Genomic DNA, 23,790 nt, shown 5'->3' with positions numbered 1-23,790 from the left:
AGAGCGCAGGACGTAGCATGAGGACTCGTCCAACTTACGGCATGCTCCCAGAGCAAACGCAAGCTCACCCGGTCTGACATCGTAGTTCGACAGCCTCCGAATGATAGACTATCGAACCGCGCCTGAAACGCCCCAAGATGTCTCCTTCTTACTCGGACCATGGGAATTTCGCTCCTCTCGTTGCTGCTGTTCTGCGCCAGCCTGAGGTGCACTCGGCTTGTTCGCTCTCGGTAGGGAGGATCTCGATCCCTACGCCTCTCATCCGTTGTCTACGGTACCCTGTATATGATTCCCTCGTGTCCGATGACGAGGCCACATTGTCCCACTCCCTTGTGCTGAAATGAGAACCACGGCATGAGATACGGATATTGGTATCATGCAGGGTCCGCTGGGGATTCTTGGCTGTTGCGATCTGGGCTATGGTAGAGTGTTGCTGGCCGTCTGCAACGACTGGGGCGCTTCAAGTTGTCACAACCAGGCATGTAGCTGAGACAACAGGTCCGGTATGCAGGTTATCCCGTCTGAGACAACGACAGTCACTGAGGTCCCGACCAATCCTCTGCCAGGCTCTTGTCGTCCCTTGCTCGGTGCCGGATAGCGAATGTCTCTTATGAGAGGGTCTGGTCTGGATCTCGATCCCTACGCTCATGATTCTAATCTTGCTGATGAGCCACGGTCTTGAATTTGGGACAGGGCGTACGGTCCAGCCTTGAGACCCTGAGTTGTTGGAGGGTGAATAACAACTATCGTCCCAGTGATAAAAGCACACTAGGACTATTCAAATTCAACCAGCTGATTGACATGGCGGTCACGCGACCTCCATATCCAGCGATTGCCTCCGGGTGATCATCAGTCGTTTCTCGCTGCTCGGTCCCTCATGACTGGTCTTGCATGGGTCTTGCTTACTCGCTGGTCTGGCCTTTAGTCTTCCTGCTCCCTGGTATTGCTAGGTCTCGTCGGTCTGGATTTCGATCTCTTCCCCGCTAATGAGCGCCACGCCGTTCCGTTCGCCGTATAATCAAAGAACCAGAAGCCCGCGTATCTAAGAGACGGCGCCTGCCGACACCTGGGACACCTGGGCTCGGCGCACGCTTCTCCGTCTTCCTCCTCTCTCAGGTGCACAGAAGTGCTTGAGCACTGGGTTCTTGTCTTGGGGATCGAACGTCGGGAGCGTCGGCGTTCGCCTCCCACCGATCTAGAGGCTGTATCGAGATTGTAGAGCTCAGTACTCGCGCCGTGCTGCACCTGCCGTTGAGCATGAGCAGTCACACGGTAAGCATGCACTGTCACACGAAGCATGCTTGATCAGAAGGTGTGCAAGCGCCGAGGCGTGCCCATCGACGTCCTGCTTGCGAGTACGTAAACCGAACAACGACTTGTAGAGGAGGGGAACACGTGGTTCCGGGGCCTGTTGTGTGCCTTTGCACGCAGGTGACGTCAGGTGTTTGAGTGAGATTGTGGGTGCCTGTACTTCTCGCTCTGAGGGAGTGAAGTGGCCATCTGTGGAACGGACATCGCCGACTCTGTCTCTGATCAGATGGAACAAGGTGGGGCCACTCCCCATCCATCTCTGCTATCTCAGCCCGTTCACCGCCGGCCCTCATGGGAGGTGGTACGATGTGAACCGAGGAAGAGGAAGGTGGTTTAGACCTGTGAGGGTATATAACATTGGTTGGATAATCACACTCATGTCTCACCCTGTCTCATAGCGGTATGATGTCCCATTCATCTCATCACTCCGACGGCGACAACTGGCCTTGCCTCACTCAGTATCCGCTCACCTATCCACAACAGCAGACCTATTGCTTTCCGACGTTCCCTCCTCTGTCTAATGGCTACTTGGATGTGCCTCTACAACCGCAGATGGCGAGGATAAAGGTCGACATCCCTCAGCAGGCGATGGGGGGTCCAGCGAGCGCACCCCCGGGACTAGCGGGGTATGACGGCATACAAGATGGCGCTGTGTTGCAACATCATGCTCAGTTGCAGTATCCCCAGCAACACGAACCGCATCAGGCTCACGTTGTTCATGATCACGTGCACTATGGACATGATTTGGAGCAGATCACTCATGCTCAGGAACATATTCACTCGACATATCATCAACAGCAACACCATCAACACGCTCTCAACGCTGCCCATATTGAACAGAGGCATTCCCCTCAGCAGCAGCAGCAGCAATCGTCCACTCATCATCATCATCAGCAACAACAGTCGCCCCATTCCCAGCATCCTCAGCATTACCCCCAATCTCTCCCACAGACAGAGATGCACCACTACGTCCAACCCCCACAGCAGCAGACCAACTCCGTCCTTCGAGCGATCGACGACCCCCAGACATATGCCCTCCAAAATGGCCTCCCGCCTCTACCCCCTGTACCGGCTACACACGGTCCCGGTGCGATCCTCTCTGGGGCCAACGACCAGGGGTTCCCCACCCACCTGCACTCCCACTCCCACCCTCATCCCTTCCCGACAAACAGCGTCCCCCCCATCCCCCATACCACAAAACGCAACAAAGCTCAAGCGCCGCTAGGCAGCTCCGGGTGGACACCGGCAAAACTCTACCAGACGCCTATCAGGCGGGTTGGGGGCCCGGTGGGGAGGGGCTGGAGGGCTCCTTCTGCTTCTGCTGCTGCTGGGGCTGCTGGGGCTGGGGAGGGTGAAGCGGGGACGAGGAGTGGAAGGTCCCCTAGGTCGCTGAGCGACTGTGGCGCAGAGGAGGATCAAGCAGACCTCGAGCCTGCAGAGCCTGAGGAGCCTGAGCTGGATGGGCAGGCGGAGGACAGTGCGGACCAGGTAGGACCAAGAGGAGGCAAGGGGAGGAAGAGGCGGTCTCCTGCGTCTGGAGGTCGACCTACGTACGTCTTCTGTACTGTTGTTGCACGCCTTTCCTGTCGCTGACATCTTATTCGTCCTTTCCCTCGTCGTCCTCTTTGCTCCGCTCGTCCTGTTCTCCCGCGGTATACAGGAAAAAGCGTCTAGCGTCGGAAGCGTACACCCGCGCGTTGGAAGGGAACCTCGAGCGGCTGAAGCGGCAGATCCTCGGGTTTGGAATGAGGCCCTGTGGGTTGGAGGGGGTCAACGAGTGCGGCGCCATGACGCTTGATAGTGCAAAGGTACGCGCTGTTCTCTCCCAGAAACAACGACTGAATTCTGTCTACTTAGCTAGTTATCCAAGCTCAGCAACTGGACTTGGACACGGTTCACAGGAAATACGAGGAATTGGTGCGCGAGGTGAGTTGTGTTCTCTGCAATCCTCCCCTTGACCTGCATTCGTGTATTGGATTATTTCCCCATGCTTGGCATATATGCTGTCTTTCCCTCATTCTGTCGCCCCATTTATCATCGTCAGCCCCTGTTTCTCTTGTCTATTCTGCTCGAGTTCCCGCCTCGAAGTAGGTTGTACCTTGCTCATACATATATGCAGATCAACCAACTGCGCGCGACGATGAACGCTTCCCACGCGCTCATCCCCTCCCAGCCCACACTCAGCTCCCTCAACCTCAGCTCGGTGAACTCCCTCGGCGGGATGAGTCGCTCCCAGGCGTTTGCTCCCTCCCTCCCATTCACAAAAGAAGACATGAGAAGGGGAAGTGTCGAGTCTGTCATGTCTACCCTGTCTACTACTTCCAACAGCTCTGTCAACTCGATCGGCTCTGTCAACTCTGTCAATTCCGTCAACTCCATCCACTCAACGGGTTCTATCGGCTCCTGCGGCTCTGTCAGCTCCCTCTCCGCAGCGACAAGTGTCTCCCTCGACACTCCCCTGCTCTCTAGCGCTTCCGCCAGCAGCGCAAGCACCGTCCCTTCCCCTAGCGAGGCCCCTCTGGGACAGATCGGTCTGCTCACTTCTGGATGTCTGATCCCCACCACTGGCACGGGAAGGGTGGGCACGGGGACGGTGTTTAACCAGCCGCCATTGACGCAGTGTTCCTCCGGGACTTGGTGGGAGGGCCAGATCCCTGTGGGCGCCGATTGACTTCGCTCTCGCCTTGCCAGCCTGAGCTCGACACTGCCGTCGCTAAAAAGATGTAGCATAGATCATCCCATCCCCATCTCTCTACTCTATCCCTCCCCTCCATCGCGAAGATCTTAATACCTAGCCCGACTACTGTATTCATTTAGTTCATGTTGCCGTGCCCAGAGCAGGCCGATAGATCACAGCATGTCTCAATTAGTTATTTTCCGCTTTTTTATATATTTAGTTCTTGATGTTTGCTTCCGTGTCCGATTCAGGCACATGTTCCCATGTTCCCTCGTAAGCACGGAGACAATAAAAACAAATGCACGGAGAGCTACTGGTACAATTGAACGGTTTATCTTTACTGCCGTTTCATCAACGCGAGACGACCCGCACTGTCCATCCCGCAACGTCGTTTCTACTACAATGTTCCCCCAAGATGTTCTCCACCACGATCGATTTTCCACTGTGGAAGCCAGTCCCGTCCAGAGTGCGCATAAAGATGATCGGCAAGTCGGTTACGGCGTTGCCTGCGGGCTCGTTTCTGAAGCATGAGCGTACAAGGTGCAGAATTGGCGGAAGGTCAACTTGTAACACCGTCTGTGGCTTGGCGACATCCAGCGCCGGGGGAATCTTAGCCCGCAGTGGCTTTGGCCCGGTCTTGCTTGATCCGGCTTGTGCGTCAGGCGACGCGGTCGGTGAGACGGAAGAAGCGGTCCGTTCGGGCAGACTGCCTCCGCCAATGGCGAATTCAGCGGCTGGCTGATCCACAGGAGGCCGTTTCACCTCGAACCAGGTTCTTGGATCGTACATTTTCCTCGTTTGTTGATCGGTGCCTTGTCGCAGCAGGGACACCCGTAGAGGGCCAAATGACCCCACCCAGATTTCCAGAGACTGGTCAAAGTCGTCTACGAGAAGTTGCAGCGCGTGCATCTGGGGCCGATAGAAGGGCTCTTGACGGAGAGCGGGGAAGGGGGTCACTGAAGCGGCGGCCACTTCGGGAGGGATCACCCTGCCAGGATCAGACGCGAAGTAGCTATACTTGAAGTTCGCTAGATGATCATTGAGAGGCAGAAAATGCAAAAAAGTAAAACACTTACTGACTGAGACGATGGTCCATACCACCGCATCATCCAGCTCTTCCAGTCCTTCATCAGGCTCCTCCGGTTGAGATTGAGACTCCATCGCAGCCGCCAATCTCCTTGATCTTGGCCTGTATGCTCTCGCTGGCCGACCACTTTGTATCGGAGTGCCAAACATCATTTCATCGCTGTCTGGAGGTGTTCCCCAGTACATGTTCGGCTCCGTCCCTGTTGCAACACGACCGCGGGGATACGTTTGCGGGGGTCGCATGAACGCCACCTTTTGCAGCTGGCCAACAGGCTCGAGAGGCCTCAACGTAGAGCTAGCTCCGAGATGGTTGAGAGGATCCAAGGGGTCGCCGAATGAAGGTTCATCCGGTTTGATGTGCCCGTTCACCACCTTTTTGATAATGAGTGGCGGCGATCGCACACCAGTTTGTGGGTCAAACAGGGTGATCGTGCTATTGAACGTCACCGGAGCGAGCACCTCAAGACGTCGAACATCCAGGATCTGAGGAAGCGGTGCGATTCTGGGCGTGTGGAGAGACGGGTCAGGATCTGGGAGTGAGCCAAAGCCTTCCGCAAAGCTCGGGGCAGTGTATGGAAGGCTGAGTCCGCCAGGTCGACCCGGACCTGCAGGTGTGTCCACTCTCTCCACCACTAGTGGCGTCCAGCTGGCACCACTCGTTTCTAGCATTCGCCGGGCGGAGTTGATATGCACGTACTTTGTTCGCGCCGTCTGCGAGTTGAGTCTGTGATATAGGCTGACCGTACTTCCGAATGTGATGCTGCTTGGATCATGCGATTTCATGTGTTTCGCAGGCTTGGAGAGGATCGCGATAGGAGCGGAGAGGAATGTCGCCCACTTCCTTGCACCGGTTGGTACGCTCATCGGGAGCAGGTAGAAAGGATTCTGTGGAGCCATGAACGGCCTGCTGGCGAGTGCGTCGACCGTCTCTGGTACATCTGATGTTGATGCGTCCGAAATGGTGAGGCGGAGCTGGCAGCGTTTCCGGTTTGACATGCCACCAACGTGCAGAGTACGGAAGGTGGCGATGAAGTTTCCATCCAAGAACTGGGTCTGTGTAGACTCGACGTCTCCTGACCCGCCGCTCTCACGCCCCGTGATGACGTTCATCTCGAGTGCCTGAGACGGCGCGTTCTGCAACGGCCCACGGATGGCCACGAAAGGTGGTGGGCTGAAATAACGTTTCTCCGCACCGTACGATTTCTGAGCCACTATGGGATGAAAGCAAGTGATCGTGATCATGTTGGCCATCGGATCAGGTCGTTTTTGAACTGGCATTTGGGATTGGGAGGTGGTGTAGTTTGGGAAACTGCCTCCAGAGAGTCGTGCTTCAGCAGATCGGCGCATCTTGTTATGTCGATCGTCTGAGATGGTGTGGGTATAACTGGGTTTTCGCTTCTGTCCCTACAATTTATGACTACATCGTCCACAGATAAACGTTAGCGCGCTTACCCTAGCCTGTTCTATTGCTTCATCATCAGTAATATACTTTGTGTACGGGTGCCTTTGACTTCGGGAGCTCTCGCCTGTGCTGCCGCTCCTGCCGGTGAGCTGGACCTGAAACATGGACTGGTAAGAGTGAGCCGAAGCTGCTTCTGAGGGATCGTCAATGTCCGAGCCAGGGTCCTGGAGCTGCACCTGAGCCGGCACCGGAACCGGGGAGGCGGAGCGCTCCAGGTAGAGCGGGTATCTTAGGCAGGCTGCCTGGGGGGGAGAAAGATTGACAGGCGCTGAACTACTGTATGCGTTTCTGCGTGATGGCGACTCGGATACAGACACGAGGGGCTCGCGTGCTGGAGATTGGAGGACAAGAGGGGCGGAGGGGCCAGACAGCTCGGGCACCGATGGGAAGCCAGCGGGTCGTGTTGACGTGCTCCCGCTCCCATGGCGGTGTGCGGACACGCCCGGGCGGGCGGACAAGGGCTCTGAGTCGCCCGTGGTGTTATCTTGAGAACGGCTCGCGTGGGCAGCAGATCCAGATGCAGATCTAGATACAGGCGGTGATAGGGTTTGAAATCGGCCTGCTGGCCTGCCAGTGATCGATGCAGAAGATGAGGAAGCCGCTACTGGAGAACGGCCGGATGAGAGGTAACGGTCTAGGGAACTTGAGGAAGCTAGTTGTGGTGTTCGCTGATCTGCTGGAGGCGTGAGTAATTGATGCATGGGGCTATGTGCAGGAGAGGTATTCGGTCCGGCCGTATGGTCCGACCATGTGGGCGCAGGAGACGGTACGCCCCAAGGCTTATGTTTCGAGGACCTTGATCCGACCGGATCCAGCTGGGTTAGGGGAGGGCCTCGGACCGGGTCAATGGATGAGAAGGTGGGAGGAGAAGACATTGTAGTGCGAGTGTAAAGGTAAGAAAACAAATTGCAGACCTGGCAGCACGGTTCCGGAGCGTTCCTGAGGGTTCGCAGTTCGAAGAAGAGAGGGTCGGAAAACAAAGACAAAGAGTTGTGCCGAATGCAGAGATCACCAAGAAGAGTTCCAGATGATGACTCGGGGTTTTCCGAGAAAAAGATTGTGCAGGAGCGTGAACCAAAGAGAGGCAGAGCGTGAGACCAGTGAGAGAACAAGATAGACAAATCGTATTGAAACGGGTGCGGAGGCGAGCGTTTTGTTATTGCATCTTACGCCGCGGGAGCGTTCGAGAGCTGACTGACCTTATGCCGGAGGTCGGGGGAGCACGTGAAATTCGTTCCGCGCCTAATTGAAGGGAAAGGGGACCAGCCGGCCGAGATTTCAATCCGTGTGTTCCGCAAGGGGAGGGCGTGATCGTGTGTCAACTGGAAGAGGAACAAGGGCAGAAGATAGAACCTGAGCTAACGGCAAGAGTATACCGGCTTCCCACGCTCCCTGCGTGCCGGGAAGAAGCGGGTGAGAGTAAGCGATCGAAGCGATGGGCGTGCCTCCAAGGGGCCGGTGCAATGTGGACTATATCAAGGATGAGTCGCCTTAATTAGCTTATAAGAAGAGGGAGAAGAGCGTGCAGCACGGGGTAAGTGGAGAGGGAACGTCGGAGGAGGGAAGGAGAAAGAGAGAGAAGAGAAGAGAAAGGGCCGAGAGAGAAGGGTGTATGTGGCGAAGAAGAAGTTTCAAGTGTACAAGCCCTAAACACACGCTTGCGATAACGTGGGAAGAGCACCGGCGGCGAGGGAGGAAACACGGCCTCCGCCGGGTTTACGGTCAGTTGAGAAAATCAATTCAGAAATCGGCAAAAATACATGATGGGACTTAACGCCGACTCCGCCGAAATATCTGAATAATATTCAATTCCCTTTCTATTCCTTGCAGATGCCGATCAATCCGAAGAAACCGTACAAAGCGTGGGGCTTGTGATGTCCCCTCGTTACCGGTTCTGACCGCCGGGCTGCGCGCACACAGGGCTGGAGCGTCGAAGTTGGGGGCTAAGAACAAAACGGGCAATCGGTCGACCGTTCCGGAGCGGAGATTTCCGCCATGTGAGCTGCCACACATGTCCATTATGTAATGATCTTACGAAACTCAAATTAGGCTAACCCACTACAAAGTTTCAGTCCCTAAGGCCCAAATTAGGCGCACGTCTATTCATTCTTGCTTCCCGGAGGGGCAGTGCCTCTAATCTAGTGTTGGGTGGTTGTGTCATACCGTGGGATCAGATGGCCACGCTGCCTAATCACGGCAGCAATCCTATTCCAATTCCGTTGTCGATGGGACGTCCGTGCGCACTCCAGCGTGCCCTTGCACTAATCACTCTATCCCGACCATACACGGCCCTGTCCGTTCCCACCCTTCCCACGCCCGCCTACCGGTCACAAGCCGCTTCATCATTTACGCCCCTTACTCTCCTCCCGACCTCACCGGCTTATCCACTCAAAGTAACCGATGGATCGACAAGAGCTTGAGCAGTATCAGGCACAACTTGCTCAGGTCAACGCGGTCCTCGAAGAAGATGCAGAAAATGAAGAACTCCAGTCTCTTCGTACCGAAATCGTGGAGCTGATCGACCTCGCACAAAAGGCACTTGCTCAAGAAGCGATCGCAGCGGCACGAGCAAAGGCTTCTGCTGCCAAAGCTGCCACCGGAGTGCGCGCCATTCCACAAGCGGACTTCAAGCCCGGCGGCGACGTGGATGCCAAATACTCTCGTGACGGTCACTGGTACCCAGCCAAGATCATCGCTGTTGGAGGGAGCGAGTCGAATCGCGTATATACGGTGCTCTTCAAGGGTTATTCAGAGACCGAGATCGTCAAAGCAAGCGAGATCCGTGCGTCCACGTCGACCCAGCCCTGGCAGAATCCGCACAACGATGCCAAGCGCAAGCTTTCGAAGGAGGAAGAGGAGGAAAGGGAGCGCAAGAAGAAGCGGAACGAGAAGAAGCTAGAGGTGCGCGCACACAAGGCAAAGGAGCAGCAGGATAAGCAGCAGGCATGGATGAAGTTTGCAAAGAAATCAGAGAAGAAGGGAATCGAGATTGCCGGTATGTCCGGTAGGAGTATATTCAAGAGCCCGGATAACCCGCTTGGGAGAGGTGCGTCTTCTGCTCTTCCTACTGCTCATGCTTATGATCATCTAGTCGGCGTGACTGGCTCAGGAAAGGGCATGACATCCTACACGTCAATGGGGAAGCACAAGTTCGCGGCGGAAGAAGACGACGAATGAATATGGTGCGCATATATCCCACATCTGATCGAGATCAGCATCCTCACGACGAACACCCAGTCATGGGCAATCCTATTCCCTTTCATCGTTCTGTCCACACTCTCAATCCCTTGTACAGCCGTCTCCTCATATAGCCGAGCTCCGCACCGAGTGGAGCATTGGACGTGGCGTTAGTCGAAGCGCATACACGAGTCGTCTGGCTAGTCCTTCCCCTTTTCCCGTGCATACATTGCCCTCACCCCTATCCCGCTCATCTTATCCACCCCATCCATCGTTACCCAGGACGGTGGGCCGGTGTACTATATGCAGACCAGAACGCTGCTCCTACCGAGTCGAGGCTGTACGTACGTGTTCTGTTGTCTTACTAGAAATGCATTGTTGAACGATTGATTGATTGGTCGTGCATGGTTTCACGCTCGGCCGAAGCTGGGAATGTTCTATCGCTCCCATCGCGGCCCCCGCCGGATCATCATCATCAGGATCGATTCTTTTGCTGGTGCCGTGCTGGCGCAGGAGCGAAATAAATACACACTCGCTGTCATATACGTAGCCGTATCCGCTAAGCTGCCCGTTCCTTTGGCTCGGCATGTATGGCGAACAAAAGACTGCATTGCGCACAAGCATGTGCCCTCTACTTCTATTTTTTGACATTCCAAGTCAAATAGAACAAGCTGCCATACACCAGAAGTAGCTTTTGGTGCCCCGGCAGCTCACATGCTCTCGGGCAAGGATTTCCTAGCTCAATTCCCATTCCCACGGCTCCCCTCCCTTACACTTATAGAGCTCAATGACCCAACCCAATACGCATTAGGGTTTCCTTTACCCGTTCCAGTCTCTCCTTGTCCGCAAGGAGTCGAACCCGCTCCGCTGCTTTAGCTGGATTTTCAGCTAGGTAGGCGCGGCAGAGTTCGTGTGCACTGGGGGAATCGAATTGCAGCCCAGCGATGAGCGCGGTGTGTAGCGTGTCTGCGAGTGGGCGAATGAAGACCAAGTCGATCGCCTGCGGTACGGAATCAATGATACGCTGTTCTATGATTAGTATAGCAAAGAGCAGATAAAATGTTCTTCACCTTGTAGGCAACCTAGATTAATATTTATATTAGGTTGCCGGTCAGGTTCGAGAAAGGACACCACACACCTGCAGATAGGCACGCGTTTCCGCCATGACGGTGATTTCTTCCTCCCATTCATCCTCGATGACGAGCTTCCCAAAGTCGCTTTCCGTCACACCTTGAAAACCGAGCGTTGCGAGGCCGCTGATGACCTGATTGATAATAGTAGAGCGAGAGGTAGTTGGCCCAGATGCATATTCACTTGGAGCGAGGCCCCAGGCCGACGTCGGGCGAGTGGGTGCTGATTCTCGTTCCTTTCGTTTCTGCCTATAGTGGGTTACCAGCTTCTCCCGGGTAGCTGAAAAGTAGTGATGGTTTTGTGTATAAGGACCTGGGACTTCCATGTCAAACAGAAGCTTGAGCGCAATTTGCGTTGCGTTCTCCCGCTCGATCAATTGATTGGAGACAATATCCCTGACAGGTATTGCGATTGAGCGATCTGGGCTAAGAGCGACACAAAATTTGCTTACTTAACCCGACCCAGAAGTCCGGTTTCCGCGTACTCGCCGAACACTTGCTTGATTGTTTTCTCTATGAGTGATCTGACGTTCGGGACTATCGCTTCAAAGCAGACGTCGATGAGAGTCTGCCATCGTTTGATAGGCAGAAGCATCATCTGCACTTTCGCAGCATATGGGACGTTGAAAGGCAGTTCACGAGTCTTCGCACTGTAACGGAAGAATTAATGAGGGGAATCCAATCATTTGTTCTACTCACTTATTGATATGTTTTCGAACCATATCGAGATCGTAAGTATGACCATTGTCCTCGGTTGCAACGTCCTCGAGAATATGGGTCGGTTCGGTGTATTCGTTCCACTTACGTTCGACTGTCGTATAGGGGATGAAGACCGGTGCAGTGCCGCGAATGGAAGTTTTGAAGCGGCTGAACGCCCTCTTATTATCCTGAATCAGCAACTCAGAGTCCTCGGTTCCCACGATGTACGCCCTTAGTATACCAGTAAAGCGATCGCAGAGGGCAATTATATCTGCAACTGGATTATTGGACGGGCCAGTTCCGAGGGATCTCAGGTCTCGTTGAGTCTCGCTCAGCAGTCGGTGGACCTTCTCGGTGATGTCACGAAGACTGAGAGAACGTTCTGTGAATCTCAGATCCTGCGTAAGGATTGAAAATATCTTACGACTTCCGTATATGGCTTGATAGCAAGGTGCTCAACGCTGCTGTCAGTCGTGGAGTGCTCACATTTGTCTGTCGAATGCTACTCGGCAATGCACGCCAGGCCTCCGTGGTCTCGAAAAAGGATACTTCGTTCTGTCGCGCCATGTCAAACGAAATGCCCTGCTCGACTTCCGCTTGAGCTGGTTGCTTGGTGATGTAGTATCCCAAGTTCAGGCGATGCGATCCTTCGTTTTTGAGCACAGTTATCCACAGCCCCTCCTCCTGAGGTTGCAGGGTGTCTGGTTTCGTCAGGACACCTTTGAATAGTGAGCTCACGTTTATTTTCGGGCAAACGCACAATGCAATCGGCTCACCTATGGTTCGCGCCCCGTGAGGATCTGCCGTCTTGGCTTCGCTCAACGCTGCCTGGTTCTCAGGATCATCTACGGCTGAGTGTCAGTCTGCCCATCGAATATTGCATGCGAACACACCCTTCATCGTGATGGTGCACAGAATCAGCGCTGAAGAACCAGCGATATACGCCTTGACCATACCCTTGATCACATTGACCAGACCCGGATCTGTAGGATGATGTTGGATGATCCCCTGCATTAGGTGAGCCTGACTCTTATGTGGCTGTCGGATCTTACGGGAAGGTCAACAAACGTAAGGTCCGTAAGATCTGGACCGAAAACTTCGATACACACGACATTCCTGGAGAACTGCCTTTGCGAGTCGGAGACCGCCATATTGTTTGGATCAATGTCGACGAACTTCCCAGGGTTGTCTTCATCGTTGAGGATGGCTAGCTGTGCGCGACGCAGCATGATATCGACCTTGGCTGGGTCGACAATGTCGTTTCCGAAATTGATGTTCAAAGGATCGTCGCGCTTCTCGCCGTATTCGTCGTATTCATACCGTAGACGGATAGAACACCTCCACGGCTCATTCTTTCGATGCAAGCGGACTTCCATTGGACAGCGGGTGCATGTTCCAGAACCTCGAGGGACCTTGATCTGGAGAAATGTGAGGATTCTGTGTTTCCTCACCGTAGCCGCACATACCCCAGCAATGGCTTCAATCAAGGAGGATTTCCCAGCAGATTGATTCTGGGTATACAATTAGTATTCGCAGTGGTGAATTGATGGACACGCACGCCAATGACCACAATCCGTGGAAGATCCAAATGGTGTTCACCTCCGCTATCGCGGATCTGATCGATGACATCGAAAAGTTGTCTGGCGTGCAAAGCATACAGCGAGTTGGAAATATCGGCATTGCGCTGCCCAGAGACGGCCTGCATATCCCCCATGGTAGGGAATTGGGTTACCACGAGTGTGCTCAGTCAGGGGACGAATGGAAGGACGCGGCGGAGAACGTAGTAACAAGATGGGCTTTATAGCTGATTTGATGCCATGCGTGCTGCACGCGGTGCATGCCTGGCGAAAAATCGCCAGGTTCTGTCTCGCGGCTGCTTCCAATAGCGTTGACGGATCAAACGGGCCACGATTCCCCATAACACAATCTGAGATACTGATTTATCGCTTTAGACATCTGTCGATCGACCAGTGCTATCACGTATTGTATATCCATCAACCACGTACACACCCCGAATACACGCGAGATTCAGCCGCCTGTTTGGTTTCCAGCGCGAGAGTGATCGGATGATGGGTCCAACAGCCCCGGAGAACTATCTAGTTTAGATCTCCACAATGAAAGGCCAAACATCCACCCGCGCAGAACATAACCACTTATGCTCCGAGCAGATGTGATGGCTTCGCTTTTTGTTCGCCCAGATATGAGTATGGAAACAGTCCATTACAAGATACAGAGTCCAAAGAGAAGTAAACTTCCCGACAGTGCAAGGATTTGAATGTTCAAATGCCTGGACTGAGAACGAAAGAGTGTGGCGTTCATTTTCGTGATCGAATTGCTCCCGCTACATTAGTCATGGCTGCTTATGATGCATACGTCCTGTAGCACGAGTTACGTCATTCTTCTAACCTCTGTTTTTTTTGGCTGTTGAAAACGGCGAACCACGTTCACCGTGTATAAAACTACTTATCGCGCGCTTTGGTAATGCCCGGGCCGACATGGTGCCGCTTGATTGATGCCATCCATGCGACCGCACAAGTACCTACGATATATCGCTGTATACATTGCTGGTGACTTTCCAAGGGATCATCCACCCCAGATCAGAATATTGTGGTCGGTACCGTGTACGGATTTTGTACGCCGCCTGATGTCGGTTAGTAGCTTGCCTTCTGTTGTGTCGCATGGATTCAAGCCCCTTTAGGAAGCCCTGTTGGTCTGGAGACTTCTGAATGACGAACCAACCTTGCTACGAGCACGACGGCTGGCAGTATATCTAAGGAACTCTGGCATGCGCATTTACGGGAGTCGAGTGATCAGTGTTGTGTGAGCAGCACACATCTTTCCCCATACAGGAGGGATCGAGCTAAGCCTTTGGTGATTATGGTGCTGATGTGATACCCCCCCCCCCAGTGGCTGAAGATGATCATCAACAACTGGCTTGATGCAGATGCCCTAGCATGCAAGGAAGTGTTTCTCTAACCCTTGGTGCTTCTTTATCCCAGGTGGGGAGGAAGATGGAGCAAGGCTTGAAACATAGTGCTTCTCCCCATTCATGCATCATGATGCTTGAATGGGGAGAAGCACTATGGAGGAATAATGGGCAGGGTCAGCTGTGAGGGTGTGAACAAGAGTATTGCAGATGAACAAGAGTATTGCAAAAGACCACATAATGTTACATGGTCTTCTGTGATACTCTCATTGTCATTAATGACAAGCTGAGAAATGCATAAGAGATAGTATGATGCACAACCTCACTGTTCATGTAGCATTCAATCACATTGGCTGTCATGGTGATGAGTGAGTTCCTTGTCGCCATCCTCACCCCACTAATCAAGGTACCCAGTGTTCTAATAATCGATTACGTACCTCAAACATCCCGTCCCACTCTTTTCCTCCTCATGCTGAAGTTCCGGCCGAAGTGCGATTCACTGCTCAAAAGTTGCTTCCACTGTCCATGGGGTTGACCAATAACACCGACGCAGCATTCGGCGAGGGTACGACAAGCAATGACTATCTGTCTGCATTGTTGCTTCATTTACGCTATGCTGCTTTCATGTTGATGCGTTTGGGTCACGACTTACAACGTACCAGAAGATGGGTATATTCTATCGTCTACCTGTACCTCTGGTAGCTCACAGAAACAGCGCAAGGAGACGCATGACTCCGGCGCTGCAAGAGTAGCAGAAAGAGTGGACATTCTACGCTATCCTCCTGACCCAGTTTGCAGGGAGTCGTCGACGCGACGCAGGCGGATATCCCACTTCTAGATGATCCACATGAGGAAGACAGCACCATGAATGAAGACAGGCCAATCAGTGTCGAGGAACTGATGTAGATGTTCTGGTGTTGAGGCTCTATTCACCAGAGGGGGGACACTTCAGAACGCTGGCGTGACAATGTGGCCAACGCCTTTAGGTAGTTCGATGTGATCGTGTACTCATGTCGGCTTAGCTTAGTTGACGTGTATTAGGTATCTATTGAATACGAGTATTACTTGTTTGATGCAGACATACCATAAAGTGTCTGACCTCTGGCCGCACACCGTGTTATTGTATTCCGATGGCTGTAAAGCATGTACGTCAACTGGACCTCTTCTTGTATGTCACAAAATAAAGAGGGACAAAGACCGCATGTTATCTACCATGATGCACTGTTCTGTGACGGCGAAAAATATCCCTCCTTTCAACACCGAAAACCAACCGCATGAAGTGCATTGATCGTTCGACCGGAAAGGTTGAAGACGCGCCTTCACGCGCAACAGTACACGCGTCAACACGCCTCGCGACTGTGTTGGTTGCACTCGATGGTTCTGCTCTCACGGTCACTAGAATGCCATCCAAAAGCAAGAAAAGCAACCGCGTTGACATAGCGTGCAGGGTCAGAGCAGTGTCATTCTCGACATGGACATGGGACGACAGTGCTGATCACAAAGGCAGGCTTCAGCAAACGACCTCTCGACTCTATTGCCCCTGACGTACACCCCACCATCTCTGCCAACAACCACCTACACCGTCTCTATCCTTTCGGCCGAATTCATCCCCCCTTCGTTGCGTACCGTCATATGGATTCTATACGAGCATAATATGCGCACGCTGAGCGAAGGGAGCAGCATGGGCTGGGATCCGAGAGCGAAAGCGAGAGAACTATGGCACAGGGACAGCAGGTTCGTGCTTCTGCGAGAGCTGAGACGGGGAGATGGAAAGGGGAAAGGAAGGGAGATGGGGAGGGATGAAACGTCCTTGGCGGCGTTTTCTATGTTTCGGTTCGATTGGGAGCAATGCATGGACGATGATTGGAAGGGCGATGAGTGTGAGGTTCTGTACTGGTGTGTATTTCCCTTTCCCCTCCCCCTTTCAATTCGGATTTCCTGCCATTTGGATATCAAGTACGATGTACTAACTATGCGGACAGCTATGAGCTCCAGGTCGCCTCCCCTGCGCGCCGTTTAGGAGTGGGGAAGTTCCTCGTCGACCAGCTCATCCTCCTCGCACGCGAGTACAAGATGCGTAAGGTTATGCTCACCTGTCTGAAAGGTACGCGCTCGCTTCGACGTGCTGAACGCGAGCACTGATCAACCATGTTTGATTGACATAGCGAACACACATGCACTAGCGTTCTATGCCTCTCAGGCCTTCACGATCGATCCTATCTCCCCTAGTCAGCTACCCAAGCGTGAGATGTCAGACGCGGGAATAACGACCCTTCCTGGGGGTACACAGTGGGGAGATGGTCGAACAGAAACTGGTGTGGAGAGCGAGGACCAGGGGACGGTAGATGGGCACGGGGATGGAGAGTGGGAGGAAGAGGAGGAAGAGGGACAGTGCGACTACGAGATCCTCAGTCGACGAGTTGCGTAAACCCCTCCGCTCTCCGTCGTGTTCCTGAGCTGAGGCACATGATGTTGGTAGGTGGTGCTTCAGTTGCCTAAGAGGTTGCGGAGGACTGACCTGGTCTCAAGAGCTGAGGGCAAGAAAGGGGAGAATGAGAGCAGGAAGCGGGAGTTGCCTTGGTGGGAGCAGGAGGATGTGGTGAGGGCGACGTGCTTGCTGGTCATCGGAGTTTGTTGTACTGTTGCTGTCAGATACGCACTGTAACGATCCTGTGCGGCGCTGCATGGGGTGTTGTTGCTTTCCGCCGGATATCTCAATGAGTATTTGTTAGTTATTGAGATATGTTTGTCAGACAAGATTCGCTAACTAGCTTGCGGATATTTCGTTCTTCTAATAAACTTGTCTTAGTGTTGTTTATTTCGAGCGCGCTGGAGAGCGCACGTGGCCGAACGTTATTGTCAAAATCCGCTTTCCTAACTTGGTAACTCTATACAATGGGACGGTTATGTTCTCTTCTTCTCAGGCTTCTCTCTTTCCGCCCAGGCAGCACGTTCGTATATAGTAATAACCAACAACGCTCCCCTTCCTCCCTTCTCGCTTCTCTATCTTGACCTGCATATGCTACGATGATGTACTGGCAAGTCGGTGTGTTTCGGAACAGCTGGACTACATATCTTCGCGAGTCAATCTACCGCGTGTGAGGCAGTCTCGACCTATGACATTGGCTCCACTCGTGATGCACGTTCTTCGAGGACATTCCGGTCTAGAGACACCGTGACATGGGCCTAGAGTGGATATAAACACGTCTCTGTGTTCTCTGGCTCGATCATCCATCGTCAACAGGCGCCCCCAGGTCAACAAACCAACGATGTTCGTCGTCACGCTCCTCGCACTCGCACTAGCGGTCAACGCTGCAGCTGCTTCGACTAACTCCAGCAATCTGGGCCAACAGGCTGTCCAGACGCTGCTGCAGTACGGGCGACCAATCCTTGGAGACTACACGTCGTGCAATGAGGGGTTGTGCACTTGGATGAGCCAGTTCCCTGTGCGCATTGCTCTATCACCATCTTTCATAATCCACCTAACCCTTTGTTACTATGCTGTCATAGGATGACCTGTCCATCGTCCGCGTACGCCTCTGACTTGCAAACCTCATGCAAACTGCCGAGATGACACCTCCCCTTTCGCACAGATGAACATCCCCGGAGTGCATGACACCGCGACGTGGAACTACTCGCAAACGACACAGGACTCCCTCGAGCACATCACTGCTTCAGGCATCACAGGGTCTGAAGCTTACCAACCCGAGCCAGCTGAGTTCTACAGGTGTCAAGACCAGCCTATCTGTACGTCTGCCTGGTCCTACACCCGCTCTCAGTAGTGGTTCAATGACTGACCATCGAGTCCATGAACAGTTGAGATGCTCAACGGCGGAATCCGTGCTTTCGACTTGCGCTATGCCTTCGATCCCACTAACAGCAGCCTTGTGTTCTATCACAGTGCGGCACTGCAGAGCGAGACCGCGACCGTGCAGGACATTCTGTATGGTTTCTACCATTGGCTGGACGACCATCCGAGCGAGGCAGTGTTCCTGTCGTTCATGTACGAGAGCTGTGAGTGCTTGTTCCATGATCATTCTCGACTGCATTGTTAACCGCCTCCTTCGAACTGCTAGCGACGACGGAGTGGGCACAGAACAATGCTGCTGTCCAGCAAATGCTATATGGGACTCTCACAAATGATGTTGCGCAGGAGTACATCTCGCCAATCAAAGACCGAGTAAGTCGTCCAGGCTCATTTTGCCTTCCATTCGCTGACGAAGATCAGTTTGGCACCCTCGGTGATATCCGCGGCAAGATCGTCCTGCTCAGGCGGTTCACGCTCGATGTGCGTCTCCATTCTTCCAATATGACCCGTTGTTGACTATGAGCCACAGCTGCTGCCTGCTTCGGCTGAAGCCACCATTCCAGGTGTTCACTTCCCTCCTTCCAACTGGACCGACAACTCCCCCAATATAACTTTGATCTACAACCTGCAGACCAATGGCATCGCCTACATCGAGGACTACTACGAGATCGGGCTCCCGAACGGTGCGGGCGCAGCCCTCAACATCCAGTGGAAGTTCAACGCAACCACCGCCCACCTGGAAATGGCTGCAAGCGAACAATGGAAGGACAGCCTGTTCTGGAGTTTTGCGAGCAGCGAGCATGATACGGATGTGCCCAGCCCGGAGACGCCGATCATCCAAGCACTCGGGAACGGAACTGATGTTCCTGGAGTGAACCAGAAGCTTCTCCCTTGGCTCGAGGCGCGCAAGGGCTCTAGATGGGGTATTGTCAGTGCGTAACATTCCTCCTCCTGTGATACAGCACGGTGTTCTCACAATACCCAGTGCTGGACTTCTTCGGCAACATCCCTGGACTGGTGAAGGCTGTCATCGGCATCTGAGTGCAGGAGAGTATTTGTGTCAACTTGTCCGTGGGAACCTCGAACAGCACAGACTAAATGACGCGAGATCTTTTATACATGATGATGATTCACTTCGTGGCCGGCGTCGACGGTTTCCATTCAGAACGATTGCCAGCCGTGGCAGGACTGACTGCCAGCCCGACTGAACCTACACGCCGTGTGACTACGCAGCAAAGTCACTATTGACTCATTCCTTACGACGACATCCGCAACTGCTTGCTCAAATGTTTGCTGAAGATCCCATTGGCGACAATTAAAAAACACTTGTCATTGCTGGCTTTGGTGACGGGGATGTGGAATCCCATGACGTACCTCTCTCTCAACGTCAGTTTCGTCAACTGTCATCGACTGCACAAATACTGGCGTTACATAGGCGTATGTATCACCAGTATCTTTGACTGCACCGCACCACCTGGATTTGATGACGAATCTCTCGATATCAACGAATTTTGTGTTTCTCCCTGATGTTTGTGAGTGGGTTGCTTTTCGTGTGAAGAATAGAGCATGAAAAAGGACATCAATCCTTGATCTGAACGGGATGCATATACTTAATGCAATGCGAAGGTGTTGTTCTTAGCCAGATCTGTGTGACTCGCATCCGAACCATCGAAAGGAGTCTCCAACATTCCTTACCGCTGGTTGCCCCACCCGGCTCCACCCGGGTGCTTTCTCTCGCCTTCTCATGCTTCCTCCGCATACTCCCGCTGCGCTCCGTTCCCCAACGGTGGCAGTGTCGGTTCCAGACCCTGAAAGCTTATTGTCCTTCGGTGGGGGCTTTGGGTCTGCAGGCGTAGATCGGAAGAGACATCAGACGTGCAAAGGTGTTACCCCGTATTTGTGACGCGTGCGCAGACCCCCAAGAGAGGCGTGGTGATCGGGCGCATACACGCAGCACATCTTTTATAAACCTTGAGAGGAGGGAGGCGTTTCCTTCCAGCTCTCATTCTTACCCCCATCTCACTCTCACGTACTCAACTCAACTATAGCATCATGTCCAACCTCTCCCGTGCTCACACTCACCCGACCACCCGCCCCCTCACCTCGCTCTCCGAACTGCCCCCTCCCCATCCACAACGCAAATCACGCACTGCCGCACCCACCCCCACCCGCTCACCACCCACTCGCTCACCTCAACTCCGTGCCATCCCTCGATCCGCACTCGCCAGTCCCCTGGAGGAGCGCGAGGAGGACCCGTTCGGTGTTGCCGGATTCTATGGCCCGGCAGCCGCGGAGAGTTTCGGCTGGGTCAGGGAGGAGGGACGAACACAACCTGGAGAAGGTGACGATGGGGAGGAGAAGAGACTTGACGGAGAGGAGGAGCTGGGAATGGATGAGTGTGTGAGGAGGGTGTTAAGTATGGAAGATCGTATGGGCGTGCTCGGGATCTGTGAGTGCGTTGTATGCATATATGCAGTAACCAGCTTACCTCTGCGCGCAGCTCTTCCCCAGTTATCTCGCACACCGTCCTCTGGCTCTCCTTCACCTCCGCGACAGCCTCCGACTACGTACGCGTATACCACCACCACCACCTCCAACGCATACACGTATGCCTACCACTCCTCGGATGCACCTTATCCTGAAACAGATGACGGCCTGCACGAGTCGTTTGCCGCCCGAACGAAAGCGATGAGCTACCCTGATTTGGTCATGCTCGCCAGCAAGCGGGCACCGTCTTCCACGGTACCTGCAGGGCTTTCCGCCAGGGGCAGAAAAGGGATGGCTTCATTGTCTCCTCGCCCAGCACCTGTATCCCAGACTCGCACCCGAGCGGAAGTTATCTACACGACCGAGCGGCGCGAGTCCTCCTTGGAGAGGCGAACCGCGGTGACGTCGACCATGGGTGTAGAGCCCGAGCTGGGAGGGCTATTCTTTGACGGCCTTGGAGAGAAACAGGGGCAAGGTGTTGGCGTGGAAGGGGCGAGGGAGGGTTGGAGGGTCTGGGCTTTGGATAGGGCGGCGAAGGTCGTCGGGCTCGAGTAACCTTGTGCTTGCGTTTTCTATGACCTCGATCGGCATCATTTTCTTCCTCATCTTCGCCAACTGCACTTCTTTGTCATTTCCAGAACTACAAACGCATTTGAAAAATGTACTCGACATGTATTTCTATCATGCTGCTCAACTGAATCGTATCACTTGTTTGGTTGTATTGCACATTTGTGGGCCTGGCTACACACGCCTGGTGATGGTAGTTGGGGTCGCTATAGCTATATATGAATGCAGGACAGTTTTCATCACAAGTTGCCATATACCATGGAAGCTTGGGCTTTCCTGACCAAAGGCGATTCACGGCGCAGTACTGGCTGGTCGAATTTCTACCTTACGAGCTTAAGCCGGTTGAACGAAATGTCAATGCACCGTTCAGACGGGAGGCAGGCAGAAGCGAGTACCCATCTCCCTTCCTGCTTCATTTACAGTATGCCCGCTACAACCTTGGTGCGGTTTGGTACCAGCCTGGACTACCTGGAGGAGTAGGAGGCCGGATCGGGCTGCTCGGGCTTTGTGATTTCGTTATATGCATATATGCAGCGGACGACGACTTACACTTAGAGCCCGTTCGGTAACGAGATTCACCCTGAATCTAGGGAGTAAATCTCGAGATGTGCTTCCGCAAATCCAGCGCAGATTTTGGTGCGTTCAGTGCACCGATATTCTGCAGATCACAGTGCTCAATCTCTATTCAGTCTGACATACAGGGCCGGACCTGTATGTGAAGATCTCAATCTTGAAATCCTGGACGGACCTTTTGCACACCCGCTTCTTCCTTCACTGCCACTGCTTTGGTGTGTTTGCTCTCCCTCCATTGTTTACTGAAAACTTGTGCAGATTGTCCTAAGCAATATGATAGCTTTACTAGTACATATGAAGCAGGCCAAATTTTCAGGTCTTCTGTCCCATCGTTTGTAGATAAAATGGGTGTGAAGGAGACTTGCGTGTTCTCCAGTCATGTGATAGATTACATGACTTACCTCCTTCCATTTCTAATTGTAACCTGCTCTGTGCACCCCCTGGGCAATGTTGAACAACCCCACCTCTAGTGGGGTGTGTCAGGCCAGTATTCCCATGGTTATTTTCAGGCCTTAGAGACTGGTGCATGGCACTACAGACCCTTACTACATGCACAACATGCCCCAGCAACAAGCCTTGACCCACCACAGATATTCGGCATGGTGACTACTATGATTCCCCAGGCAACAGGACCACTTGGATATTCGGCATGACAACAGCAGGTTTCCTCTGCAATGGGATTGACCCACCCAGATTTTTGGCATGCCAATGCTTGCCTTAGAGAGGTATCCAGAGACTGGATTAGTATAGAGTGTGGTTTATGGTAGCTAGTATAAGTAGTTTCCAGAAACTCCTGTATCTAGCTTATTCTGCCCCTCTTCCAATAGACTTATACAGATCTGATTTTTCATATACTGGCAGATTTGACTTGACTTAGCGGATTTGACTTATTGTGACTTGACTGAATGGCCACCAAGCTCTGATTATTGTGTACTGACTATCAATAGCTCAGCTACAGGCTGACTCCTGCATTTTTACTGACTTTCCCCATCTCTCCCCTCTTTTCCAAGTGAGTTCTTGCACACCACCCATTGGACCAATATTTTGGACACCTCTTGGGTTGGATCAACAGCACATGGATGGAGGCAGATCCTGGTAGCAAATCAGGACATTGCATGCCCCATCGAGGCTGTCTGAGACCATGCGCCCAACATGGTACCCTGCTTAGCATATGGCTGCACTTGTCTCTCCTGTGCAGGTCCCTCACTTGACCCATGATGCGGTAAGCATCATGGCATTTGGTGAGCCACACGTGTATAGGCCTATTGTCCAGGTCCTGGACTTCATTGAACTATTGGATGACCATGGAAACACCTGGAACCTGCCTGTCTTCATGTAAGTTGTTTTCTTGCACAGGGCACAGGAGCTAATGAGAAGGACAAGGTTGTAATCAGTGACAGGCAACAGTACATCTTGGCACTGCCCAGCATGCACATGCATGACACAATCATTAACCAAGCATTGTTGAAAAAGGCTGTGATAGATGTGGAGCAGTATGCAGTGGCTGTCTCTCTGTTCCACCATCAAGCATATGTGTTTTGTACCCCTGCACAAGGCCATTGCCAATGATCCATAGGCTGGTTCACATCAATGAATGGAAGCTGCTGGGGTACTGTTAGGGCAACACAGGCTGACTAAGTCTGCTCACCTAAGAGTGCCAAGAGTCTAAGCAGGCAACAAGGAAGTGGAGTAGACCTGATGACTAAGACCTATCTACAGTATAGGTACCTGTGGATGATCCTAAGAGACCAAGTCTGAAGAGACAGTCCCCAGGCAGAGTAGGCCTTATATTTATACCTCTGTGGTGGAACCTGCTAGAACATCTTGCTTACTCAGCCTAGTCAGGTGATCAGGTCATATGACCAAGGATGAGGTCATATGAGGTCA

At 53.1% G+C, this 23,790-nt stretch overlaps 7 protein-coding genes across 7 annotated transcripts; 5 read left to right on the top strand and 2 right to left on the bottom strand.

Moving 5' to 3' along the window:
- The first annotated feature begins 1,709 nt into the window (after positions 1–1,709).
- DACRYDRAFT_24847 (uncharacterized protein) lies at positions 1,710–4,097 on the top strand. Its single transcript, XM_040773880.1, has 4 exons — positions 1,710–2,861; positions 2,972–3,119; positions 3,169–3,237; positions 3,431–4,097. Exons 1-4 carry the CDS (start codon positions 1,714–1,716, stop codon positions 3,980–3,982), a joined length of 1,917 nt encoding a protein of 638 aa, XP_040624824.1. The 5' UTR covers positions 1,710–1,713; the 3' UTR covers positions 3,983–4,097.
- A 161-nt stretch (positions 4,098–4,258) lies between these two features.
- Positions 4,259–7,411, bottom strand: DACRYDRAFT_102198 (uncharacterized protein; the record flags this gene model as incomplete). The annotated part of the gene is made up of 3 exons (XM_040767617.1): positions 4,259–5,016; positions 5,065–6,478; positions 6,527–7,411. The coding sequence occupies 3 exons, from the start codon at positions 7,409–7,411 to the stop codon at positions 4,340–4,342; spliced, it is 2,976 nt and encodes a 991-aa protein (XP_040624823.1). The 3' UTR covers positions 4,259–4,339.
- A 1,491-nt stretch (positions 7,412–8,902) lies between these two features.
- On the top strand, positions 8,903–10,255 carry DACRYDRAFT_24845 (uncharacterized protein). Its single transcript, XM_040773879.1, has 5 exons — positions 8,903–9,582; positions 9,628–9,718; positions 9,774–9,779; positions 9,832–10,057; positions 10,140–10,255. The coding sequence occupies exons 1-2, from the start codon at positions 8,937–8,939 to the stop codon at positions 9,711–9,713; spliced, it is 732 nt and encodes a 243-aa protein (XP_040624822.1). The 5' UTR covers positions 8,903–8,936; the 3' UTR covers positions 9,714–9,718; positions 9,774–9,779; positions 9,832–10,057; positions 10,140–10,255.
- An 87-nt stretch (positions 10,256–10,342) lies between these two features.
- On the bottom strand, positions 10,343–13,267 carry DACRYDRAFT_119114 (uncharacterized protein). The gene is made up of 11 exons (XM_040770727.1): positions 13,101–13,267; positions 13,009–13,053; positions 12,595–12,960; positions 12,436–12,550; positions 12,319–12,387; positions 11,967–12,261; positions 11,543–11,911; positions 11,296–11,493; positions 10,852–11,239; positions 10,784–10,795; positions 10,343–10,737 (listed from the first exon to the last, which is right to left on the bottom strand). The coding sequence occupies exons 1-11, from the start codon at positions 13,254–13,256 to the stop codon at positions 10,498–10,500; spliced, it is 2,253 nt and encodes a 750-aa protein (XP_040624821.1). The 5' UTR covers positions 13,257–13,267; the 3' UTR covers positions 10,343–10,497.
- A 2,598-nt stretch (positions 13,268–15,865) lies between these two features.
- Positions 15,866–16,896, top strand: DACRYDRAFT_84258 (uncharacterized protein; the record flags this gene model as incomplete). Its single annotated transcript, XM_040776669.1, has 4 exons — positions 15,866–15,916; positions 15,976–16,364; positions 16,451–16,572; positions 16,634–16,896. The coding sequence occupies 4 exons, from the start codon at positions 15,869–15,871 to the stop codon at positions 16,894–16,896; spliced, it is 822 nt and encodes a 273-aa protein (XP_040624820.1).
- An 841-nt stretch (positions 16,897–17,737) lies between these two features.
- Positions 17,738–19,735, top strand: DACRYDRAFT_102194 (PLC-like phosphodiesterase; the record flags this gene model as incomplete). Its single annotated transcript, XM_040767616.1, has 8 exons — positions 17,738–17,914; positions 17,979–17,999; positions 18,062–18,215; positions 18,285–18,482; positions 18,545–18,648; positions 18,697–18,756; positions 18,806–19,208; positions 19,262–19,735. 8 exons carry the CDS (start codon positions 17,738–17,740, stop codon positions 19,315–19,317), a joined length of 1,173 nt encoding a protein of 390 aa, XP_040624819.1. The 3' UTR covers positions 19,318–19,735.
- A 578-nt stretch (positions 19,736–20,313) lies between these two features.
- DACRYDRAFT_24842 (uncharacterized protein) lies at positions 20,314–21,458 on the top strand. The gene is made up of 2 exons (XM_040773878.1): positions 20,314–20,725; positions 20,777–21,458. Exons 1-2 carry the CDS (start codon positions 20,329–20,331, stop codon positions 21,316–21,318), a joined length of 939 nt encoding a protein of 312 aa, XP_040624818.1. The 5' UTR covers positions 20,314–20,328; the 3' UTR covers positions 21,319–21,458.
- Positions 21,459–23,790: the final 2,332 nt, after the last annotated feature.

This window comes from Dacryopinax primogenitus (assembly GCF_000292625.1).
Source record: "Dacryopinax primogenitus strain DJM-731 SS1 chromosome Unknown DACRYscaffold_21, whole genome shotgun sequence".
Lineage (NCBI taxonomy): Eukaryota > Fungi > Basidiomycota > Dacrymycetes > Dacrymycetales > Dacrymycetaceae > Dacryopinax > Dacryopinax primogenitus.
The sequence above is the reverse complement of the archived record's forward strand: the minus strand, read 5'-3'. Positions and strand labels throughout refer to the sequence as shown.